General features: G+C 45.8%; 2 protein-coding genes across 3 annotated transcripts in view; one reads left to right on the forward strand and one right to left on the reverse strand.

The window, feature by feature from the left end:
- The window catches only part of LOC104570674 (cohesin subunit SA-2-like), a 53,693-nt gene extending 40,872 nt beyond the window's left edge, over nt 1–12,821 (forward strand). The window contains exons 21-30 of the mRNA XM_088521857.1: nt 209–296; nt 881–958; nt 3,019–3,111; nt 3,698–3,863; nt 5,465–5,616; nt 6,369–6,470; nt 7,721–7,875; nt 7,969–8,097; nt 11,436–11,626; nt 12,637–12,821. Coding sequence (XP_088377983.1) covers nt 209–296; nt 881–958; nt 3,019–3,111; nt 3,698–3,863; nt 5,465–5,616; nt 6,369–6,470; nt 7,721–7,875; nt 7,969–8,097; nt 11,436–11,626; nt 12,637–12,821 — 1,339 coding nt within the window. The remainder of the gene's footprint in view (nt 1–208; nt 297–880; nt 959–3,018; nt 3,112–3,697; nt 3,864–5,464; nt 5,617–6,368; nt 6,471–7,720; nt 7,876–7,968; nt 8,098–11,435; nt 11,627–12,636) is intronic.
- A 4,731-nt stretch (nt 12,822–17,552) lies between these two features.
- PPP2R3B (protein phosphatase 2 regulatory subunit B''beta) overlaps nt 17,553–19,576 on the reverse strand; it is a 50,458-nt gene continuing 48,434 nt past the window's right edge. For both annotated transcript variants that reach the window (XM_010217698.2, XM_088521840.1), the window contains one exon: nt 17,553–18,049. In XM_010217698.2, the coding sequence (XP_010216000.2) occupies nt 17,905–18,049 (145 nt within the window). In that variant the 3' untranslated portion in view covers nt 17,553–17,904. The remainder of the gene's footprint in view (nt 18,050–19,576) is intronic.

Genomic DNA, 19,576 nt, shown 5'->3' on the forward strand with positions numbered 1-19,576 from the left:
AGTAGGCAGTCACTTGTTTTAACCTCAGGATCATAGTGAGGGGTTCAATACCCAGAAAACTAGGCTATTTTTTGTCGTGTGGTTTGACTTAGATTTTGTTTAAAGTTATTGCTATACATTAGTTGTAGGCAAAAATGGCACTAGTTTCACTTACTTGGTGAGTTTCCATTTTTTGCTTAGGCTATCGTTGCTTCTTTTTTACTTGCAGTGCCCATGATCTCACCAAGTGGAGTCTTTATGACAAGACTTCAAGGTTGCTGGTGTTTGAAATGGAACATGGGGGTTTGTCTGGTCAGGTAAGTTGTTGATACTTAACACGGAAAGAGATTTTCCTTGTTGAAAAGGCAAGCACGTACTAAACATTCTGTATATGCCAGTGTCCTGTGATGCAGGAAGGGGTTGTTTCCATTTCTCAGCTTGGGAAACTAAGGCCACCTTTGCTGTAACGTTATAGGAATGAGTAGATTCCAAGTAGATTTGGAGACCTGTGATAGAGGAATCATTTAAAATCTAGGCTCTACCAAGGTTTGCCTTCTCCTGTGAATTGCCTTTGGGAGGACTTTGCTTTATTCAGACACTGGAGAGAGCTCCTAAGAAGCTAACCAAAAGTTCTGTGAACTCCCCTGTGCGTTCGAATGAATTTGCAACGATGTGTGTTTCTGTTCTGCAGAAACAGGACCTTAGTCAATAAATAACTTTTTCAGGAGGCATCATTTAGTTGTATGTGAACATATTAAGTTTATTTTGGGGGTCTAAATGCCTTACAGGGCAGAAATAGTAGTACAAGCAGTGAGCAGAATGCCAGGCTTGAATGCTTAGTCCTGAGCTTTTTGCTGTAAAGACTTCCATGTAAATAAAGGACTTATGTTTTTCTTTTCAGATGATCCTGCCAGCTTTACAGTGCACATACTTTTCTCTCCTGTGGCAAGTAGCTGCAGTTGCGGAAAATTCTGCCAAGGTTGTCTACTCCGTATCATTTTGAAACCTAGGGTTGTGCTTCTAGAAGTTTAAATTGCTTTTCTAATCTCAGATGATCAGAAAAGACAAGCTTTCTCAAGATGATAATTCATATGTTTTCTTGAAGAAAACAAAGTCAGTTGCAGCATTTTGTCTCTTGGCCCCTCTTCTTCCTCTCTCCCATTCTACCCTTTTTCTCCCTCTCTCCCCACTCTTTCACTCTCCCACCTTTCTCTTTCTTCTTTCTGTCTTTTCCCCTTTCTCCACTCACCTTTCCTACCTTCCCCCCCCTTTTTTTTTGTTTATGCTTCTTCAGTCTGCAAGAGAATAACTGAACAGTAGTTCACCTCTATTTTTATTGCAAAACATGTGCTACAAATTCCTGGTGCTTGATGGAGACAAGGAGCTTGTTCTAGTGCCAAACAGTTTGTTATTTTCTTGTTTTAAGCAACACAAAATATTCTGTGAAAACTCCAGGAAGTCCTATGGCTTTATTTTATTCTGATTTTCTTGTTTTATTTATGTATTGGGTGATGTACGCAGAAAGTTGTTGCTAGTGTTTGGTAATATCGTCCTGAGCTGACTGTTCCCTGGGATAATGGGTTTTATGTAGCTCCCAAGCTCTGCCAGCTATTTCCAAAGACATTCTAGTTTTAAATACTAGAGTGAAAAACTCTCTAATTCTTTGATTCAAAAGCAGACAGGTACCTTTGCAGTTTCTCTGTATGGTGATCTCTGGAGAAACTGAGTGTTGCTGCTTCTGTCACTGTGTCTCCTTGCTCCGACGCTGTTGTGTGTGGGGCAGGGCACTGACTTGCACGTTTGTTTTGTGCAAGAAACGCCAGCTGGGAGGCCCCCCTTTTGCTGCCTGCTTCACTATCTATTCCCAGCCCACTGCATTCCTGAGTGGGTGTCCACGTCTCTCCCTGCTCTAATACGCTCTGCCTTTCAATCCAGGCACAGTTAGCTTGGCTGATAACGGGCAGCACGACTTTGAACTTGGCCTTTCGCATGGGAACAGGCTTGGATTGGAAGGGAGGTGCTGCGGCCCACTCCGCAGCACCCGGTCTGGATGCTGACAGAGAGCAGGTCCAAGAACAGAAAACAACATTTCCTGGACAGCAGCTCCGGGATGTTTCTTCCTCCCTCTCCCCTAATGCTCTTAAGGCAATGTTTGCCTCCCCCTCCTCTTCCTCCCAGCCTTTCCTGGGATGGATCCTCTTTCTGACAAAGAGGCGGTTGCACAGCAGGAAATCCAGCCTGCCCAGAAGGGCATCCACTCCTCTCCTACTGCCTGCTGAGGGCTCCGTGCGCTCCAGCAGCTGGGCCTAGCCCGGGATCAGCAGGTCTTTGATGTGGCAGATCAAGAAGTCTCTCTTGCTGGGTTTATCCTAACAGAGGTGCCCGCGCCTGGGAGTGCCAAAGCTGGCAGTGCCGTTAACCTGTGTTACCTGTGCCCAGAGAGAGGGCAGGGCAGGTCCAAGAGGGCAATTCAGGTGTTGGGTGCTGCAAACTGGGTGGGATAGAACGAGGTTTTTAATTCTCTACACCCACCTCTAAGTTGGACATTAGTATCACTACTTTTAAAGAACAAACTGAAGTGAATTTTGCAATTTTAGGGATGTTTAGAGAATCACATAAGTAAATAAATATTATTAGAGTTGCCTATCCTAGAGATGGAGAAACAAGGAGTTTGTGACTTGCTGAACACCAGTAGCCTGAGCACCTGTCCCTCCAGGATTTGTCACCTTTCTGCACTGGAGCAGAGGAAAAACAATATGTTTTTATGGGCTGGCCATTCTACCCCAGAATGGTTCCTGAAAGCGAGACATTTTTTGTTGCTTTGTTTTTGTATTGTTCTGTGTTTTTTTTAAGCTGTTCCTAGCTGGTAAACTGGCCTCAACTGCGAGATGTTAGTCTTTTTCATAATGCCATGAGCTGTGCTATCCAAAATGAATGCTACCTGTGGAAAAAAGATCTAACTGTTAAGTTTGCTCTGTAGTACTCTGTTGACTAGTAGTCCCTAACTCCTTAGACCTGTCACTTTTCCTGTATTTCTAGGAGACCCTTTTGGCATTAAGGAGAGAGCTGAGACGTTTCTGTCAGATTTGCATGTGCTTTCTCCACCATAAGGAGAAAGATGTAAGAGAAAAGGTCAGTGTTTGTCTGTCACTTGATTGGCTTTCATAGTCACTCCTTTTAAATGCTTTTCCTTTCATACCAGCATTTCCTTCAATAGATTTTTGCAATATTTTTGTCTTTTAGCAGAGAAGTGCCTCTTAAAAAAAATCCTCAACTATTTATTTAAAAAGAAAAGTAAACTTATGTTCATAAAAGCGCTACAAGAATGAGTGTTCTAATCAAGCAGGGGTCTATGTCTGCATGGTTCCAGCTGGAGAATCAAAGCCTGAATTTGCCAGTTGATAATCACCGTGTTTTTTGATTAGACTGACATCGGTGTATTTGTTGCTGTCATGTCTTCATCAATGCCTGACAAAGGCATTATGGCCTTACTGAGAATATTATTCCAAAAATGAAAAACTGGGAGAAATTGTGCAGTGATTCACATATGTTAAAAGGCAGATCTTGGGGCAAAGTAGAGCTCAGCCTCCTTCCCATGAAGAAGACAGAGTAGAAGCCAGATCGTGATTTGTGGTTTGTGATGGATGTGAGAAGCGGAGCTGGTATGAAAAGCAACATGGTTACTAAATCCTCCTTTGGCTTTGCTTGCTTGATACAGGCCTTCATGATACTCTGTGACTGGCTGCTGATTTTGAGTCACCAAGATGCAAATAATACTGAAGCAGCAAGACTTCTAGATTACCTTCCCAGCACTTCACTTCAGGAAAAACTGCTTTTGTTTATCCAGGAACATGTTTTCAAGGAGGAGCAAGAGGAAAGCAAAGGTTAGGCACCTTCAGCACTGAAGAAGCAATGTACCATTTTTGCTGTCATTTGTCCTCTGCATTGAGTATACCCAGGAAAGGGACTGGTCTGCGTTTTAGTCCCTTTACAAACAGAATGACTAACTTGCCATTCACTGATTTATATCCACTCTGGATCAACCGTAGGAATATTGCCAAGGAGGTGACACAGGTGTGCATGAGAATGTAAAAGCATTTGACAGCCTGACTTTGGTGGCAGAGATTTCAGATCGTGTTAACCACCTTCCTGAAAAGACTTGCAGTGCTACAGGGCGACACTGTCAATGAATGGAGAGTTTCAAATCCCTCAGAATAAAGTGTTAGTGGATGTTGCAGGAAGGATGCCAATTCAGCTGCCAAACAGAAGCTGTTGTTGTGAAGGCTGGTTTCTTGTTTTGAAAAGAGTTTTGTAGTTCCTTGTGCTTTTGAGACCAAAGCTAAACAGTGTGCTTCAAAAAGCAAAGCAGAAGGCAGGTATGTTCCTAGGGCCTGCAAACTGGCATATATAGCCTGCAAGGAATGGAATATTACCTTGTCAGCTCTGTCCTTCTGCTGTTCAGGTGGACTTTGGTGTCCAGTTTTGGGTATCACACATTTCCAGGACACGATGTGCATGGCAAGAAGGGATGAGCCTATATTGCAGGAAGGGAGAGACTAGGAGAGACTCCCTAAGGGTGAAAGTGGAGATGCCGTAGAAAACATTGCCCAATGAAGTTGTAGTATCCCAGTTGCAGGAGTTTTTGGAACAGGTTATGTTTTGGGAATATATGCTGCATATCTGAAGCTGCTGTAGTTGATCGTGCCTCTTGTTTCCAGGCCCATGGTGGTAAAAGCAGAAAGAGACAAGTCAAAATTACAGGTCAAAGAGTGTACCTTCTGGCAACAGCAGATTACATTCACAGCAGGAAAGAGTGTATCTATCTCAGCCTTCCTATTACAAGAAGCTCCTTCGAGTACCTTCATAGCTGTGTAAGGAGACCTACACAACTAAGAATAGTTGTTTTTCCTAAGTTCCTCAAGTGGAATCAATCATTTTTCCAAGACTTAGCATATTCATAATGATACAAAATGACTTTTTTTCTTTCATGTTTGTGAAAACCACTTGGAAAGTTTCACCTAAACTGTTACTGACTGTGTAGGGGAGCTTTTGTAGGGCTGCTAATGTTAAATGCTGGTCTTCTAGCATTTGTGTTACTCAAAAGAAAAAAAAAAGTGGCTACAATTTGTCTGTCTCTTGCATTTGGTATGTTTGTGCTTTTTATTCTGCACTCTGATTCTGTTCTGCAGGTGTGAGCAGTGTTGTACAAGGAGATTCTGACTAGTAGAAGTGAGAAATCCCTGGGAAGATCAGAGTAGAAGACTGTGTAAATAGCTGGCTTTCACTGTCATCAGCTGGAAGCTTTGAAATGGAAATAAACCTGTGTCTTCTGATATATGCAGAACTGAGCACAAGTGAACTAGCATCTGTTGTCTAGAGAGTTGACTAACAGTTGAGCCTGACTACAGAATGAAAGTTGGTCATTAAAATTGAGATACCTTGAATAAAGTCACAGAACAAGGCTTCAGTATTTTTGTTTCCCTAGACCTGACAGGAGAGGAGGAGGGAAAGGATGAAAACTACAAACTGAATGACTTGAACAAAAAGCGGCGTCTTCTCGCAGCGTATTGCAAGCTGATAGTGTATAATGTGGTGGAGATGGCTGCAGCTGCTGAGATCTATAAGCATTATATGAAGGTAAGGTTTTAGATCTGCTGGTTTGGCTTATCAGTGTGTTTCAGTCATTGAGAGTGACTCTCGTGTTCATGCAAGGCATAGGGTTTATAGTCTCATGGCTCAGAATCCTTTCAGTCATGAAAAGGCTGTAAAACCCAGCAGGAATGGCACAAACCTCTCCTTATTGCTCGGCAAAGATGCCTCACTGCAGACAGGTAGCTGCAAGCTGAGAGGAGGGTAGGTTCTGCCTGAACATCTGCTCCCTGGCTTCTCAAAAAGCCCATGGCAGAGGTGCATCTTAGCAGTGGGCCCAGATTTCCTCTGGTCCCAATGCCTAGACGGCTGGTAGAGCTCCAGCCCCTCCAAAGTGTGGGTCAGGAGGGCTGACTACAGCACAGAGTGGGCAGTTGCCTTCTGCCACGTAACAGGACTTTGCAAATACCCGAATATGATGGGTCTTGATCTTCATTTCATGGGACCCGAGGCAAGGGAAAGGCCCTATATAAAAAACTCTGTATTCCTGTACTAAAGGCACTTGAGTTTTTTGTCATAAAAAAACTTAATTAGAGTAAGTTTAAACCTTTCATTGCTCATAAAGGAGCATACCATTCTTTTATGTATAAGATAATACAAAAAGTCCAGTTTTTGTCTTCTGACTTGGGTGCGCTAGAGATTGTGTTTTATGAACTTCTTTTGTAACCTGAATGTTCTGTGTATTCCCATCGCTACACAACAGGAATGATAATTTGCTTTTGTTTTCTTGCTATTAATAGACCTACAATGATTTTGGAGACATAATTAAAGAAACACTAAGCAGGACGAGGCACAGTAACAAAATTCAGAGTGCCAAGACACTGATTCTCTGTCTGCAGCAGGTAAGATTAAGATTAAAGAGGAGATCAGGAGCTCTTAGGACAGCTATATGGACATCGGGGTTCTTTACCTACCTTGCCATAATCATTCATACTCATTCATGGAAGACATTCCTTGATTTTACTTGTTATGTGTATGTATCCTAGAATTTCATAACTAGAACTGATTTCAGTTCTAAAATGTAATTTTTTGCACTTTTTTACTTTAAATCATCAGAGACATAATATTAGGATTGGTGACAGCTCTGTGGTTAAAGACACACAGGACATGGGACATGGTAGCTGTTAAGCTAACGGTGTTCCGCATTTTCCTGACCACCCTCAACTCCTGCTGGGTTTACAAACCCACACACGTGTCTGTGCCCAGCCGGTTCCAAGCCCTGTAATTTCAGCATGTTTTCCTGCGGCAGAGAGAGGGGCACAGCCCTTCTGAAGGGCCTGACTTGCTGGGGCTTGCAGCTGCTGGCCGGGGAGGCCGGGCAGCTCCTCCAGCAGCTGCTCGTGCAGCTCTGCTCCTGGCGGGGCTCCTGGCGTCCGTGCGGGGCCAGCGCTGGCTCCTCCTGCGCCCGCTGACACTCGAGCCCTGCTCGTGTCGCACACATCACCAGGGGCTTAGGGCTGCGAACCAGCCCCTGCAATCTGAGCTCACATGACGGTAGGCAGCATTTGGCTACAGCTATTCTGCTGACATAGTCAGGGTTTGGTGTTTACATGTCACATAGACAACGGGCCCTCTTTGGGCTGTGTTTGACCTTGAAAATCTGCAGGTTGCAGGGAAGAAGCTACTTCCTTGCTCTGTTTAGGGGAAAAATAATGATAGCAGTTGGGCTTGAGACCCTCCTTTGGCTCGAGAAATTGGAGCACACTGCAGCCAGACTTGCTGCTGTCTGTGCTCTGATCTTCTGAAAACCTCCCCAGCAGATTTGGGGCCTCGGGCTGATAGGACTTGTCCCAACAGGAGCGTCCAAGGGGTCATCACGTTCAAGGGGTGCTTCTCTGTGTATACACCTTTTTTTTTCGTTTAAATTTCTGTCTGTCTGTTAAATACAACAGTGTCCTTTGTGCTAGTCTCCTTGTGCTTATCCCAGTGCTGTTTCCTCCTGAAGTAACATGAGAAGCCTCTTCTTTTGCAAGGCTTCTGTCTGTGTGGACATTCTGTTGCTTGGTGGGCATCTCCACGTCCTCCTGATGCTTTGCTTGCCTTTAGGTTTATGTATCTGTCATTTGGGGCCTTTTGTTTTGTTTTCTTCCAGTTGTTTCAGGCACACCTGGAAAGCCAGGACGGCGGCAGCGGGGTGGACTTGTCCTCTGCCTCCTTCACAAACATGAAGGAGCTCGCGCGTCGATTTTCACTAACGTTTGGCTGGGACCAGGTGAAATCTAGAGAATCTGTGGCCATGATACACAAGTAAGTGCCACATAACGTCACTTGGTCCTTGGTTGTTGATTTTATTACTTGTTTATTATGTTACTTTGTTCTCTATTTTTTCCCTCCTAATAGGGAAGGAATTGAATTTGCCTTTCAAGGAGCTACTGGAATGGATGGAAAATGCCTGCCTCCTAAGCTAAGCTTTCTGTTAATCATCAGTGAATTTTCCAACAAGCTGCTAAAGCCTGACAAAAGACTAGTGTAAGTTAAGTTCTTGTGCCCTGCCCCACGTGGACAGTTTGTGGACTGTGTATCCAGGTGGATAGGATGCTTCACCTGCAATGGTGGAAAAATTACTCGGAGAACTTTTGAAATCCATCAGCTGTGGGCTGGAGGGTCACTTGTTTGAGCTGCTTTCCATTTAGTTTTGTAGGAGCAGTTAGTCCAGGTTATATATGCAGTATCCATTCCAGCCCTTTCTTAGGCAGGCACATGTAGGAATTTTTCCACCTTTGGTGGTGGAAGGAGTTTGCAATTTGAGTGGCTAATGGAGAAGCAGGAACGCTCTCCTGAAGGGAAAGGCAGGCAGAAATGCCGAGGAAGAGGCGATGCCCGGATCGTTGCTCTGTGATGGTCGAGTTCCACGAGTTCAGGCCTGGATGGCAAGTTCCATGTCGTAACAGGGATGTTTAAGAATTTGCTGTTTACAGGGAAATGGGGCCTGCTCTACTTCAAAGCCACTGTGTTTTACAGTGGTTTAAATATTTAAATTTAACAATATAAAAATAGTATCTTTCTTGTGGCCTCACTGGGCATTATGTGTCCTTACCAGAGAGATGGATGATTCTCTCTCTTATTGGCTCTTCACCTGCCTCAGCTCTTTTTTAGGAAGGAAAGAATTCCCTTCCTTCTGTTTGGCCTTTGTCTTTACTTTGCTGATGGGTGCTGCCTTGTTTTGGATCTCTGCAATTCAGTCTTCTATTTACAGACACTGTGAAAATTATTTCAAAATATATAGCAGGTATTTCCCTTTTCCTGGAAGTGTATTTGAAGACTTGTGACTTTAAGATGAAGCATTAAGTCACATTTGTCTTTTTGAATTTCTGAGCCAATTAGTATCTGAGAGGAAGGGTTCCACTTTGGATGAGATGCAAGTAGAAAAAAACAAAGCAACATACTTAGCCCCATGTAACTTGTTTGCTGCTTGTGTCATTTTTTCCTTGAATTGGAATTTAGCTTCCATGGGGCTCATAAACCAGCTTTTAAATAGCAAAGGTCTAGAACAGTAGAACGTGCAATTTCCTTTATTTCCTTTATTTGCATTTTTATGGCAAATAAAATGCATTACTGCATTTTAAAATATAGATGGCAACTATATTTTAAAAAATGAATTCAAACAAAAATTGCAAAACATAGGAAAAAATATTTAACGTGGACAGACTAGAAATCTGGTAGTCCAAAGGTATCTATAGGTAGTGATAAGTGTCCTTTCCATTCTTACATTTTTCTCAGACAGAACCTTTGACATGCACCACTAGAACTGATTTTGTGCAGTTTCTGTGCAACCTGACCCATGCAGTCTGGATTTAAAACTGCTGCTATCATCAATGTGGTGGCATTTGTGCAAGAAGCAGACCTCTGTTAATTCATCTTCGAGAAGCTTCATAATTTCATTTACCTCTGGGGAGTATTTTTAATTAAACAAGAAGGAAATATTTTGTTATTGAGGTGGGCAGGTTTAAGGCCATATCCTTGCAGTTTTTCTCCTACAGCTGTTTTTAACTTCCTGACCTATGGGTATATTTCAGGAAAGCAGTATTATGTACATTCAGGCAGGTTTGTTCATTGAGAGCTTTTGTGACAGATACAAAACGTATCTGGGAATGCTCCTTGACTCTAGTTTCTGTTGCTGCTGGGAAAAAAATGGGAAACAATAAAATTCACAGCAGGGAGAAATTGCAGTTTTGTCCACAACTGCATTCAGCCCATGTTTCTAGAGTTTCTATTCTGGGAGGCTTAAAATGCCTTGCAGGGGCTGGAGATTATATTTCCTTGTAGAAATATTTAGGTTTAGCTGCATCATAAATTACTGGATGGAATGTTTTAAGTCAACATGAACTTTTGGAAATAAACATCTGGTTATTTTCATTTTTGTTATTAATCATAGGATTGATGTGCAGGTCTCTATATTAACATATGTGAATGTACCTCTAACAGATGAGATACAGAATACGGCCGTTTGTTAGAAAGGAGCGTATTTCAACACCGTCTACGTGTGTGGACTTAAACCTCCTCTTCCTGCAATTGCTCAGACTATAGCAGCAAAATACTCAGCTCGTCAGCTGGCCCGTGCCCCAAAACACCACGAGACGCGAGGTGCTGAGGAGCAGGGCCTGAGGGCCGGGCGCCCGGGGCAGCCGGGGTGGGTGAGAGCCCACGGAGCAGCTCCCGCACGGGCAGGACGCCGGGGTGCCCGGGGCAGCCGGGGTGGGTGAGAGCCCACGGAGCAGCTCCCGCACGGGCAGGACGCTGGGGCTGGCTCGCGTTGCCCCAGGGTTGACGCCTGCCCCCGGCTCCACCAGCAGCAGTTCTGCTGTCCTGCAAAGCGTCGGGAACGGCCGAGATTTGCCAGGCCGCCCTCCTAATCAAAGGAAGAGCAGGACACTGTGGCAGGCCGGTGTCGGGCTGCTCAGGTGACAAGGGGCGGCTTCGTAGCGCCGGGCTTCGTTTTGGAGCTGGAGCTGAAATGTAGCGAGTATCCGGGTGCTCATCCCGAGTCCTGCTGCCTTTCGTTTCATGTTGGTGTGAGACTGAAGTGGGTGAGAAAGACTTTTGCCACAAATAACCTCTATTTTCCAAAACGAATCTCGGAAAGAGACCTCCTTGCTCCGGAAAAGGTGATAGTTTGGCGATTAAATCATTCTCCTAGGATTTAGGGAGGCCCAATGTCGTGTTTCTGGTTTGAATAGGGATTTGAACCAATGTTTCCTGCATCCTTTCTGTTATATCTGCAGCGTTGTTAACAGCTTCTTGCACACACTTGAAATTTTGCTGTGAACCTCAGAGAACTGGGTTGAGGCTGTTGTGACGGTGCAAAAAAAGTGTTTGTTTTTAAAATGCTGATAAAACAGGCACTTCCCAGCCCAAATCCCGCCTTTCCCGCCCTGCTGTGTTACTGCATCACGAGCAGGATCACTCCCTTGGGGTCTCCTTGGCCTCACAAGCAGTGAGGCAGACTGAGGCCACAGGAAACGGGGAGCGTCTTCTGCCTCTTCTGCTCAAACTGCTGCCTGGCAGGAGCAATTGGCAGTGACCTGTCCTGCCTACGGGATTCCTCTTAGAAGGAAGGACGGAGCTCGGTACTTCCCGGGAATCAAAGGTGGTTTCTAATGCTGAAGCTCCAGCAGTCGCTTAGCTTTGAGGCCACTTGCATTGGGTTTGATTTCCAGGAATCAGGATGCCCTTTCCTTTTTGTGGCTGACGGTTGTGCCTGAGCTCTTTGAAGAGTTAAGGAAAAAAAGCCTTTCTAACAATTTATTTCCCGAGTGTCGAGGGAAAAGCTGCTGAATTTTCTTACACTTGCTTTTGGTTTTCTCCAGGTACGCTTACTTGCAGAGGTATATAGCAGAACCCCTGTCTGGCAGAGGAGACGAATGGCAGCCTTTGGTTTGGTACAGAAACTCTCTGTTGGCAAGTGAAGATGAGGAAAGCTCTGTCCTCAGCAGTACAGGAGAGTGGTCTCCCGTGGGCGCATCTAAGACATCTTCTTTTAAAAGGAAATTGTCTAATGGTATGAAAACTTTGCTGTTCAGGACCAGCTGGGTCTGCTCTGGCCCAGCAAAACCCCACGTCTTCATGCTTTGCGTTAGTAGGACCACAGTTTGGCTGTTGCAGACCTTCCAGTTTGAAATCTGTTTCTTTCCTTCAGCCTTGCTATTACTAAAGGCCTTTTCATCACTCTCTTGGAGGAAGGTTGGTCTTTCTTTGACCCTGAATATTGAGATAATCCTGTATTCTCCTCTGAGCTCCGGCCCTTGTTTGTGCCTTTGGGGCTGGGTTCATGACTCCTCGCTGTGAAGTTACGGGCACTGTTGCTCTAGGGTCTCGTAGCTGTCGAAGGCAGAGACAGCTCCAGAGGCGATTCCGATACCCGGGCTGGATCATCCTCTGGGGCCTTTCTCTCCGAGGGCTCTCTCAGGCCCTGCAGGCCTGCACTCCTAGCGTGTGGGGTGCCAGCTACGAGGGCCACATCCAGGCCTTAGCAGGGCTCGTGGCTTTCCAGCCTGTGGTGAGGTATCTGCCCTCCAGCATGGTGGGGATTAGCTAAATGCAGTAAAGCCGTGATGAAAACAGATGCCCATAAAAATGCCATGTATTATGGACACATACAGTTTGGGAAGGAAAGGGTTTTTTTTTTTCCAGAGCATCCTTTAGTTTCTTCCTAATTCTCTGTCGGAGTTTTTCTTTTCAGTGAACTGTCTTCAAACAGCCTGTTCCTTAGTGTCTCAAGGGTGCCTTTCCTGAGGTTTACATAAAGTTGGCAGTGCTGGTAACACTTATGGACAGGGAACAAGTTCATAAATCTAAATTGCAGAAGTGACCAGTGGGGCAGCTGAATTAGATTTTCTGCTGTGTGGCTTTTAGCTGGGTCCTTCAGCAGATGAATGCTTTGCCCCAAGTCTCTCTTTGAGCTTGGTCTCCATCGCTTCCCCATGTTCAGAAATGCCGCTCTGGGAAATGGCCATCTCTTGACCTCGAGGGTGAGGCTGAAGAACAGCATCTGTTTTCTGTCCGTCCCAGGGTCTTTGCCTGACACCAGACACACCGAAGCAGCAAGCAACGATCCGGCCTTCCACGGTGCTTCCCAGCTCCCCTGTGCAGCAGGGCAGAGCAGGAAGAAGCTCAAGTCTCGAGCGCTGCCCGCGCGGGACCACGCGCCGTGGCCGTGCCCCCCGGCAGGGCCGCTGCAGGGGAGACACAGGTGAGAGCTGCTTGGCGCCGCGCTCTGCCACGGGACAGGGCCTCTCCTCCGTCCTACGGGCCGCGTCCCACGGACAGGCTGCGGTTTGGGGCTCCTCAGAGCAGCGTTTACATCTGCTGCTTCAGCCCCATTCCTCCCCACTGTCCCACGGCTCTGGTTATTCCCTGCAGGAATAGCCAAAAGGAAGAGAAAAAGACAAGAAAGAAAGAGGATTCCCTGCCCAACTGCTCTGGACCTGGGGTTTCAGCTGGTCCCTGGCTGCTTGGTGCAGCCACCTCCTCTGTCTGAAAGAGAGGATTCTTGTTTCTGCAGATCTGCTCCTGACTAACAACTACTGCGTTGCTGGTGACTTGCTTTTAGGAAGGCACCTGCCTGTGCAGCATGTGCAGAACTGGTGGTACTGCAGAATAGTGGGTCTGCACCCTGGCTCTGCAGCACAGCCAGAGCGCACAGCTGGGGTGGCCTTTTCCACAATACAGTTGCTTTATGGAGACATTACATGCCCTTTCCTTATGTTGGGAGATTAAAAGCTGAAACACCAGTCCCAGAAAGAAGCATATTTTTTAGGGCATGGGACACCAGTCACATGGACCTTTTACATGAAAGTGAAATAGAAAAAAAAAAAAAAAAAAAAAAAAAAAAAAAAAAAGAACCAAAACAAAAACGTGGGTGGTTGCATAAGCTGTTCTGTATCTTGGAAATTCTGGGCCAGAAACTTTGGGCTACCTCATGTGGGTATCTCAAAACCAGATCTTAATGCCTTAAGCAGAGCTGTGCAACACAGAACCTCTTCTAAACAGCTGCTCACGATGGCTTTTTGTTTCAGCCAAGCTGAGATCAAGACAGAAGATGTCTCAGTAGAGGATCAAGCACAAGACGCAAATGAAGACATTGATATCGATGTGGTTGGTGCAGAGCAGGTAATGGCAGTTGAGGCAGCTCTCTGGGCAGCAGCGCTTGAGCAGCGTGAATGTGAGTTCAGAGCCACCCAGCATTTGCCACCCCTTTCAGCCTGAGAAAGGAGGGGGGCCATTTCTCCCCTTTCCAGCCCTGTCTGGGGTCTCCATGTTCAAGTTGTTTGTCTCCATAGCTGCACAATTCTTGATGCAGCATCTGGACATCCCGAGAACCGACTAGGATCTGTTATGAGGAGGCCCCAGCCTCCTTTTCCCATACTGTGGAATTCCTTAACTGGGAGCCGTGTGCCCGTGTTGCTTGGGCTCCCTGGCACTCTGCGGAGCGGGTGCTGCTGTGCAGCCTGCGGGGAGCCGTGGGGCCCACACGGGGCTCGTGCAGCGAGGGGCTCCGCTCTGGCCAGTGGCCATCCCGGGGCGGGGGGCTCTGCAACACGTCCTTTGGCTCTTGGCCCCTCCATGAAAGCCTGTCTGGGAGATGGCAGAGGGAAGCATGGGAATGTTGTGGGCTTGGAGGGCGCCCAGCGTGGCCTGCACTTTGTCTTGTGGGCACTGTTTGCCTCCAGGAGCACGTGTGGGTGTAGCCAAACTGCGTCTGTCTGCCCAGGACCCAGCGCTCGCAGCAGTGCAGGCTCGTCCAGCTCTTTGGGACGGGCAGGTGCAAGGTCTCAAATAAGCTCCTGTGAATAGGCAATATAGATAAATAACAGTCAATAGGTAAGTGGATAGAGGCCCCTCATCTTTATTCTGATTCCCTCTGTGCACTTACTTATATGATGCTTTTCGACAGTATGACTGACTCAAATACTTTTTTTTTTCCTCCTTCTGGTATAGGACAGCTGAGAAGAAGTTGACAGGAGCACTGCAAGTTAAGAACCTGCTATCACTTCTTTCTGGAAACTGCTTAACTGAAAACTCGATTGTGACAGCACCAGCCAAGGCAGAGCGCCAGTTATTTCTGGGTACCTAAAGCCCAGCCAGCAAGTAGCGAATGATAGATATTAAGTCAACTCTCCCTGGGTGGGCACCCAGAACCAGTTGCTAGTGCTGGGCTTGAGCTCTGTGCGTGGCCATTCCTTGGTTCGAAGGGGGTGGGAGTTCTGGGCATTACTGCTAAACGTTGCCCTCTGTCCTGCCTTGGAACACGGCCCAGCTGAGTGTTGGGATGGGGCAGTTCAGCCGCGGTAGCTGGGGGTGTCGCAGTGCCTGGTGAGACCGCCTGGCTCGGCCAGCCTGGGCGCTGCTCCGCTGGCCGCACGCTCCGCTGGGGCTGGGGCCTGCACATCCCTCCTGTGTCCCTGGGGAGAGCCCGTGGGGCCAGCCTGGGAACGGCCATGGGGCGAGCACGGCACCCCTGGGTGCTGCGGCGAGGCCTGGCTACAACGGCGCACTCGTAGAACAGAAACACGCGATCCTAAAAGTATTGCTGATGTTTATAAAACTGTAGTTAGTTGTCTGTGGGAATCAGGGTCTACTCCAGGGAAACTTGCATCAGGACTTGTAATATAAAAAGAAAAAAGAACAAAAACACCATGGACCAGCTAAGTGTTCCTCTGGTATAAATCTTTCACGCACTGATAATGTGTTGGAAAGCAAAGCTTGAAAATACAATGTAAATAGACTGTAAAAAAAAATAGTAATTCAAAAATAGCTTTTCCATTTTTCCCAAAAATGTTCCTGAGAGTGTTTTGGAGGCAGCAGGCAGGGGCAGAGGGTTGTAACTGCTGGTGCTGCTGCTTTGTCGCTGCTCCGTGGGTTTGTGCGCCACAGTAATTCTATCTTCAACCAACTGCTTTCTCTTTGTTCTGTTTTGGGTTCTAACTGTACAAAATAAACCACATAACCACTACCATGAGCATGGGCCAGTGCGAGTAAAAAGCCCCCCCATGTCTGGAGAAGGACCAGCAGTGGAGAGAGCAGCCTCCTAGTTTTCCCCTTTCATTGAGAGTATCATACCATGAAGGAACTCTTGAGAACATGGAGGTGGAAGCCCCGGCTGCCACCCCAGAGAGAGCAAGAGCACAGAGAGCTCTGGGCCTCGTTTGGAACCCTCCAGGCAGGCACCAAGCGAGTGCAAGAGGTGGGGAGCAGGCTGCAGCTCCCCTCCCAGCCCTCCTTGCCTCTTGGAGTTAGAACAGAGGTTCTAGATGCTCCAGTCTCAGGAGAAATTCAAGGCTGCTGTGGCCTTCAGCATTTTTACTGACTCATGTAGAGTCTCACACATCATTTTGTTTTTGATGCCCCCCTGGCTCACTCCATATCCCCCCTCACTACCTGGAAGTACGCAGCGGTGCACTGGCCTTCAGAAACTGCTTCAGCACCGTGACGCTGCCTTCCTCCACGAGCGCAGAGCGTGCCCAAACACAGGCTGGGGAGCCAGAAGAGACCTGTTAGACTCTTCTAAAGGCTAAAGCGTCTTCATCAAATATAAAGTCTTTATAGTTCTGCCAAGAAACCTCACTAGTTTGTGATTAATAGAGGAGTGTCGCTGTGGGAGGAGAAAGGGCCTGGGTGTGCGTGAGGGTCTGGCTGCAAGTGTTCATATGAAGCCAACTTCTAGGTGGAGTAGCAGGGAGGGGAAAAAAGCAGATGAACCTCTCCTGAACAGCACAAGAGGTCTGAGATTGGATTTTCTCTCCAGGAGACATTCTCTTTCCACACAGGACTTGGGAGAAGGGGATTTAAATTTTAAGTGACCTGTACATACATACATAAATACAATTAAAACAAAGGTAAGGACATGGGGAAGGTGTCTGACCAACACTAAAGAAAGTCAACACTTAATGGAAACTCCATTATAACAACACACCATAGCTTTATTAAAAACAAAATCCCAACCTGTAACAGGAGCAGAATAACTTGAATTTCCTTGGTAAAATTTCACTATTACACATTAGAGATTAGTGATACAGGTTTCTAAGCCCCTTCATATAAATCTTGTCATGAGCTGAGTGGAACTGCTTTTTCTGTACCACTTCCAGCTGTTTAGAAATGTTGACTTTTGGAAGAAAAACCTGCTAGAGCTTGATTTTTCTGAAAATGCAACTTGCTGCAATTATCTAACCAGAATGCATTCATATGTATCCCATATTATCTTAAAGGGATCTTTAATAAGAAGTTAATTGTATGTAGTAAACACCAGTAGAATCAGTAAGTTGCATGTATGAAAATCTTTATTTGAAAATACAAACATGATTTTTAAACATTTGAGATCTACACTGCAACCAAAATAACTTACATCTTTTTGTACATTTTTCAACAAAAACTGTTTAACAGTAAAGTGAGGCAACAATTTCAAGCTGCTGTGACACTGTCTGAAGATCCATGGAATGTGTCAGTAGCAAACAACCGACGGCAGGGCACACGCGGGAGCACTGACTGCCCACACAGAGTAGTGCACATCACTCATCAAGTAACACTTAGACACAGGACTTGGCAAAAATTGGTTCCTTCTACATGAATTAAAACACTCATTTTGGATCAAGTATGAACACAAAAACGGACTTCATTATTAAATAATTTTTTTTATCATGAACAGCAATGAAACGACTTAGGTTTAAAAGGGCAAGCAAAGTTCAAGTTGGGGCAAACAAGGACTACACAGAAGAGAACGTGTTTCAGCCGGCCGTTTTCCACGCACACTAATGCGCTCGCTCTGCCAAACGAAACAGCGTTTGCCAAGCAGAGCCAAGTCAGGCACTCGCAGGCAGCTCTTCCTGGCCAAGGCAGGAAGAACCCCCTAAAAACTGCCAATACGCACGGCAGGTCACATAGAAACTGCCTCCTTGCTTCCCATTCCAGGACAGGGGCGTCTTTACAGATGGGACGGAGATGGTCAGTGCACCACACATCAACTCAGAGTTAGACAGTCATCTCTTAAAAACAGTATATTACTTTACAGTCAAATATTGTTATTCTTCCAAGAAGGAATTATGCAACATCTATAAATAAATATTTTAATCTATTTTTTTAAACAAACTATAGACTATTGAATAAATACAAAAAGTTTCATCATTCCATACAAATGCACTTCTTTAAAAGGTAGTCTAGTGATTAAATATTTTTAGCACAAAACTCAGCTGACTTCCTGGAAACAAACCCCACCGAATGTACAGGTGTGCGGCAGACCTGCTGCAGACTGTCCTTTTCCTTCTGCACGTGTTGACTCGGTCACTACTCAAAGTCCTCTTCATAGTCGTATTCATCCAAGTCTACATCAGCCAGATGGGAAGGCATTTCAAAAAATGGTCTCTTCTCCATTTGGTACTTCAGAACACTGGCCTTCTGATGGTCTACAGGATTCAGCTCTGCTTCATAGCTGGAAGTGGACACGAAAGAAAGTTTAGATGTGCCGGGCAGTGCCTAAGGGCTACAACGTGCCCCTGTAGCAGGGACACTTTTCCAATATTTGCATTTAGAGAAGCCCATAACCAAACGCAGCACACACTGCACCACCTTCACTTAAGTTAAAGCTAGTTTACTCTCCCATCATGTGCAGGACACAGCCAGAAAGATCCAAGGCACATAGTGCTGTAGTGGGCTGCTCTTAAGTTGCAAACTTAAGGCAGGATGCCTCTCAAAGGCAGGATGCAGATGTTGGAGAGAAATCCTTCACATCCTTGTTGAAGAAACTGAATTAGAACAAAATACACCTTACGTAGATGGAACAAAGTAGAGAATATTGAGAAATATTAAAATGGGCATAAGCAGAGGGGAATGACAGTAACCAACTGTATAATTAAGCAGATGCTAGGAAGCAAAAGTCAATTGTTTAGTGAGAAATAAATACTCAAAACCATCTGGTGATATTTACAAATACTTCCTTCAGCACTATTTAAATGGAAATGATCTATAATTGATAAATTAAAAAAAAAAAAAAAAGGAACTCGGATGAACTCTAATCTCAGTAGAGATTTGTGATACCACGTTAAAGAATGGATTGTTTTCTGGAGTGGGTCAGTTTAGGTTCACAAAGCTCTTCCCAAATGCCACTGAATCTCATCTTAGACGTGACCATTCTGTCTCCTCGGGACCATACAAAGAACAAGCTTGTCCAGGCACCCAAACACGTCCTGCCCGATACAGTGCAAACCCGTCGTTTCCTTCAGCGCTCTGCGCACGTCCTGTGGGCAGGAGCGCCTGTCCTGCCGAGACGGCGCCGGGCGGAGGGCACCAAACCCCGGGACCCCCCTGCAGAGCCCAGGGCAGACGCGCACGCGACGGCAGCGGCGCGCGAGCTCACAGCTCGGGAATGCAGACCCTTCTCCAGGGAAGGCTTAGAGCACTCTCCAGGTGGCCCCGTTCAGGAACTTGCATTTCAGCTACTTCTCACAGTACTGGAAAGATGATTCCTACTTGCCAGCAGAGAGGTTTTATAAAAACACTTAGACCTACAGCTACAAGAGCTCCAGAAAGATCCCCTTGCTTGCAATTTGATGGCTCATGCAAAGCTGAAGTATTCAGCTTGTCTCTAGACTTCTGCAAATCTCACCTAAGCTTACTGTTTTGATAGGAACGCCAGGAAAAAAAGAACAAATCAGCTTTGTACTGGATTGTCAAACAATTGCTTCAGCTAAGACAAGGCAACAGAAGCCACTAAGTAAAGTGGCAAAATTGACCCAAGTTTTTGTACAATGCAGTAACTCAAAGTGGTCATAGTGATACACTCATTCATGGAACTGTCCTATTCCAGCAGTAACAAGCAAACTGCTTTTAAGGGTCTTGCAGTTCTTTCAGCTTCAGCAATAGAAAAGCAGCTCCGTTTTCAGATCAAACTGTAGAAAAAGGATGTAGTTCTATTTTAGTGTTAGATTTTGAAAACTTTTTGCTGATCTTTAATTTTGAA

The sequence above is a fragment of the Tinamus guttatus genome, unplaced genomic scaffold (assembly GCF_059628265.1).
Source record: "Tinamus guttatus ecotype Peru unplaced genomic scaffold, ASM5962826v1 Tinamus_guttatus_pri_ptg000134l, whole genome shotgun sequence".
NCBI lineage: Eukaryota > Metazoa > Chordata > Aves > Tinamiformes > Tinamidae > Tinamus > Tinamus guttatus.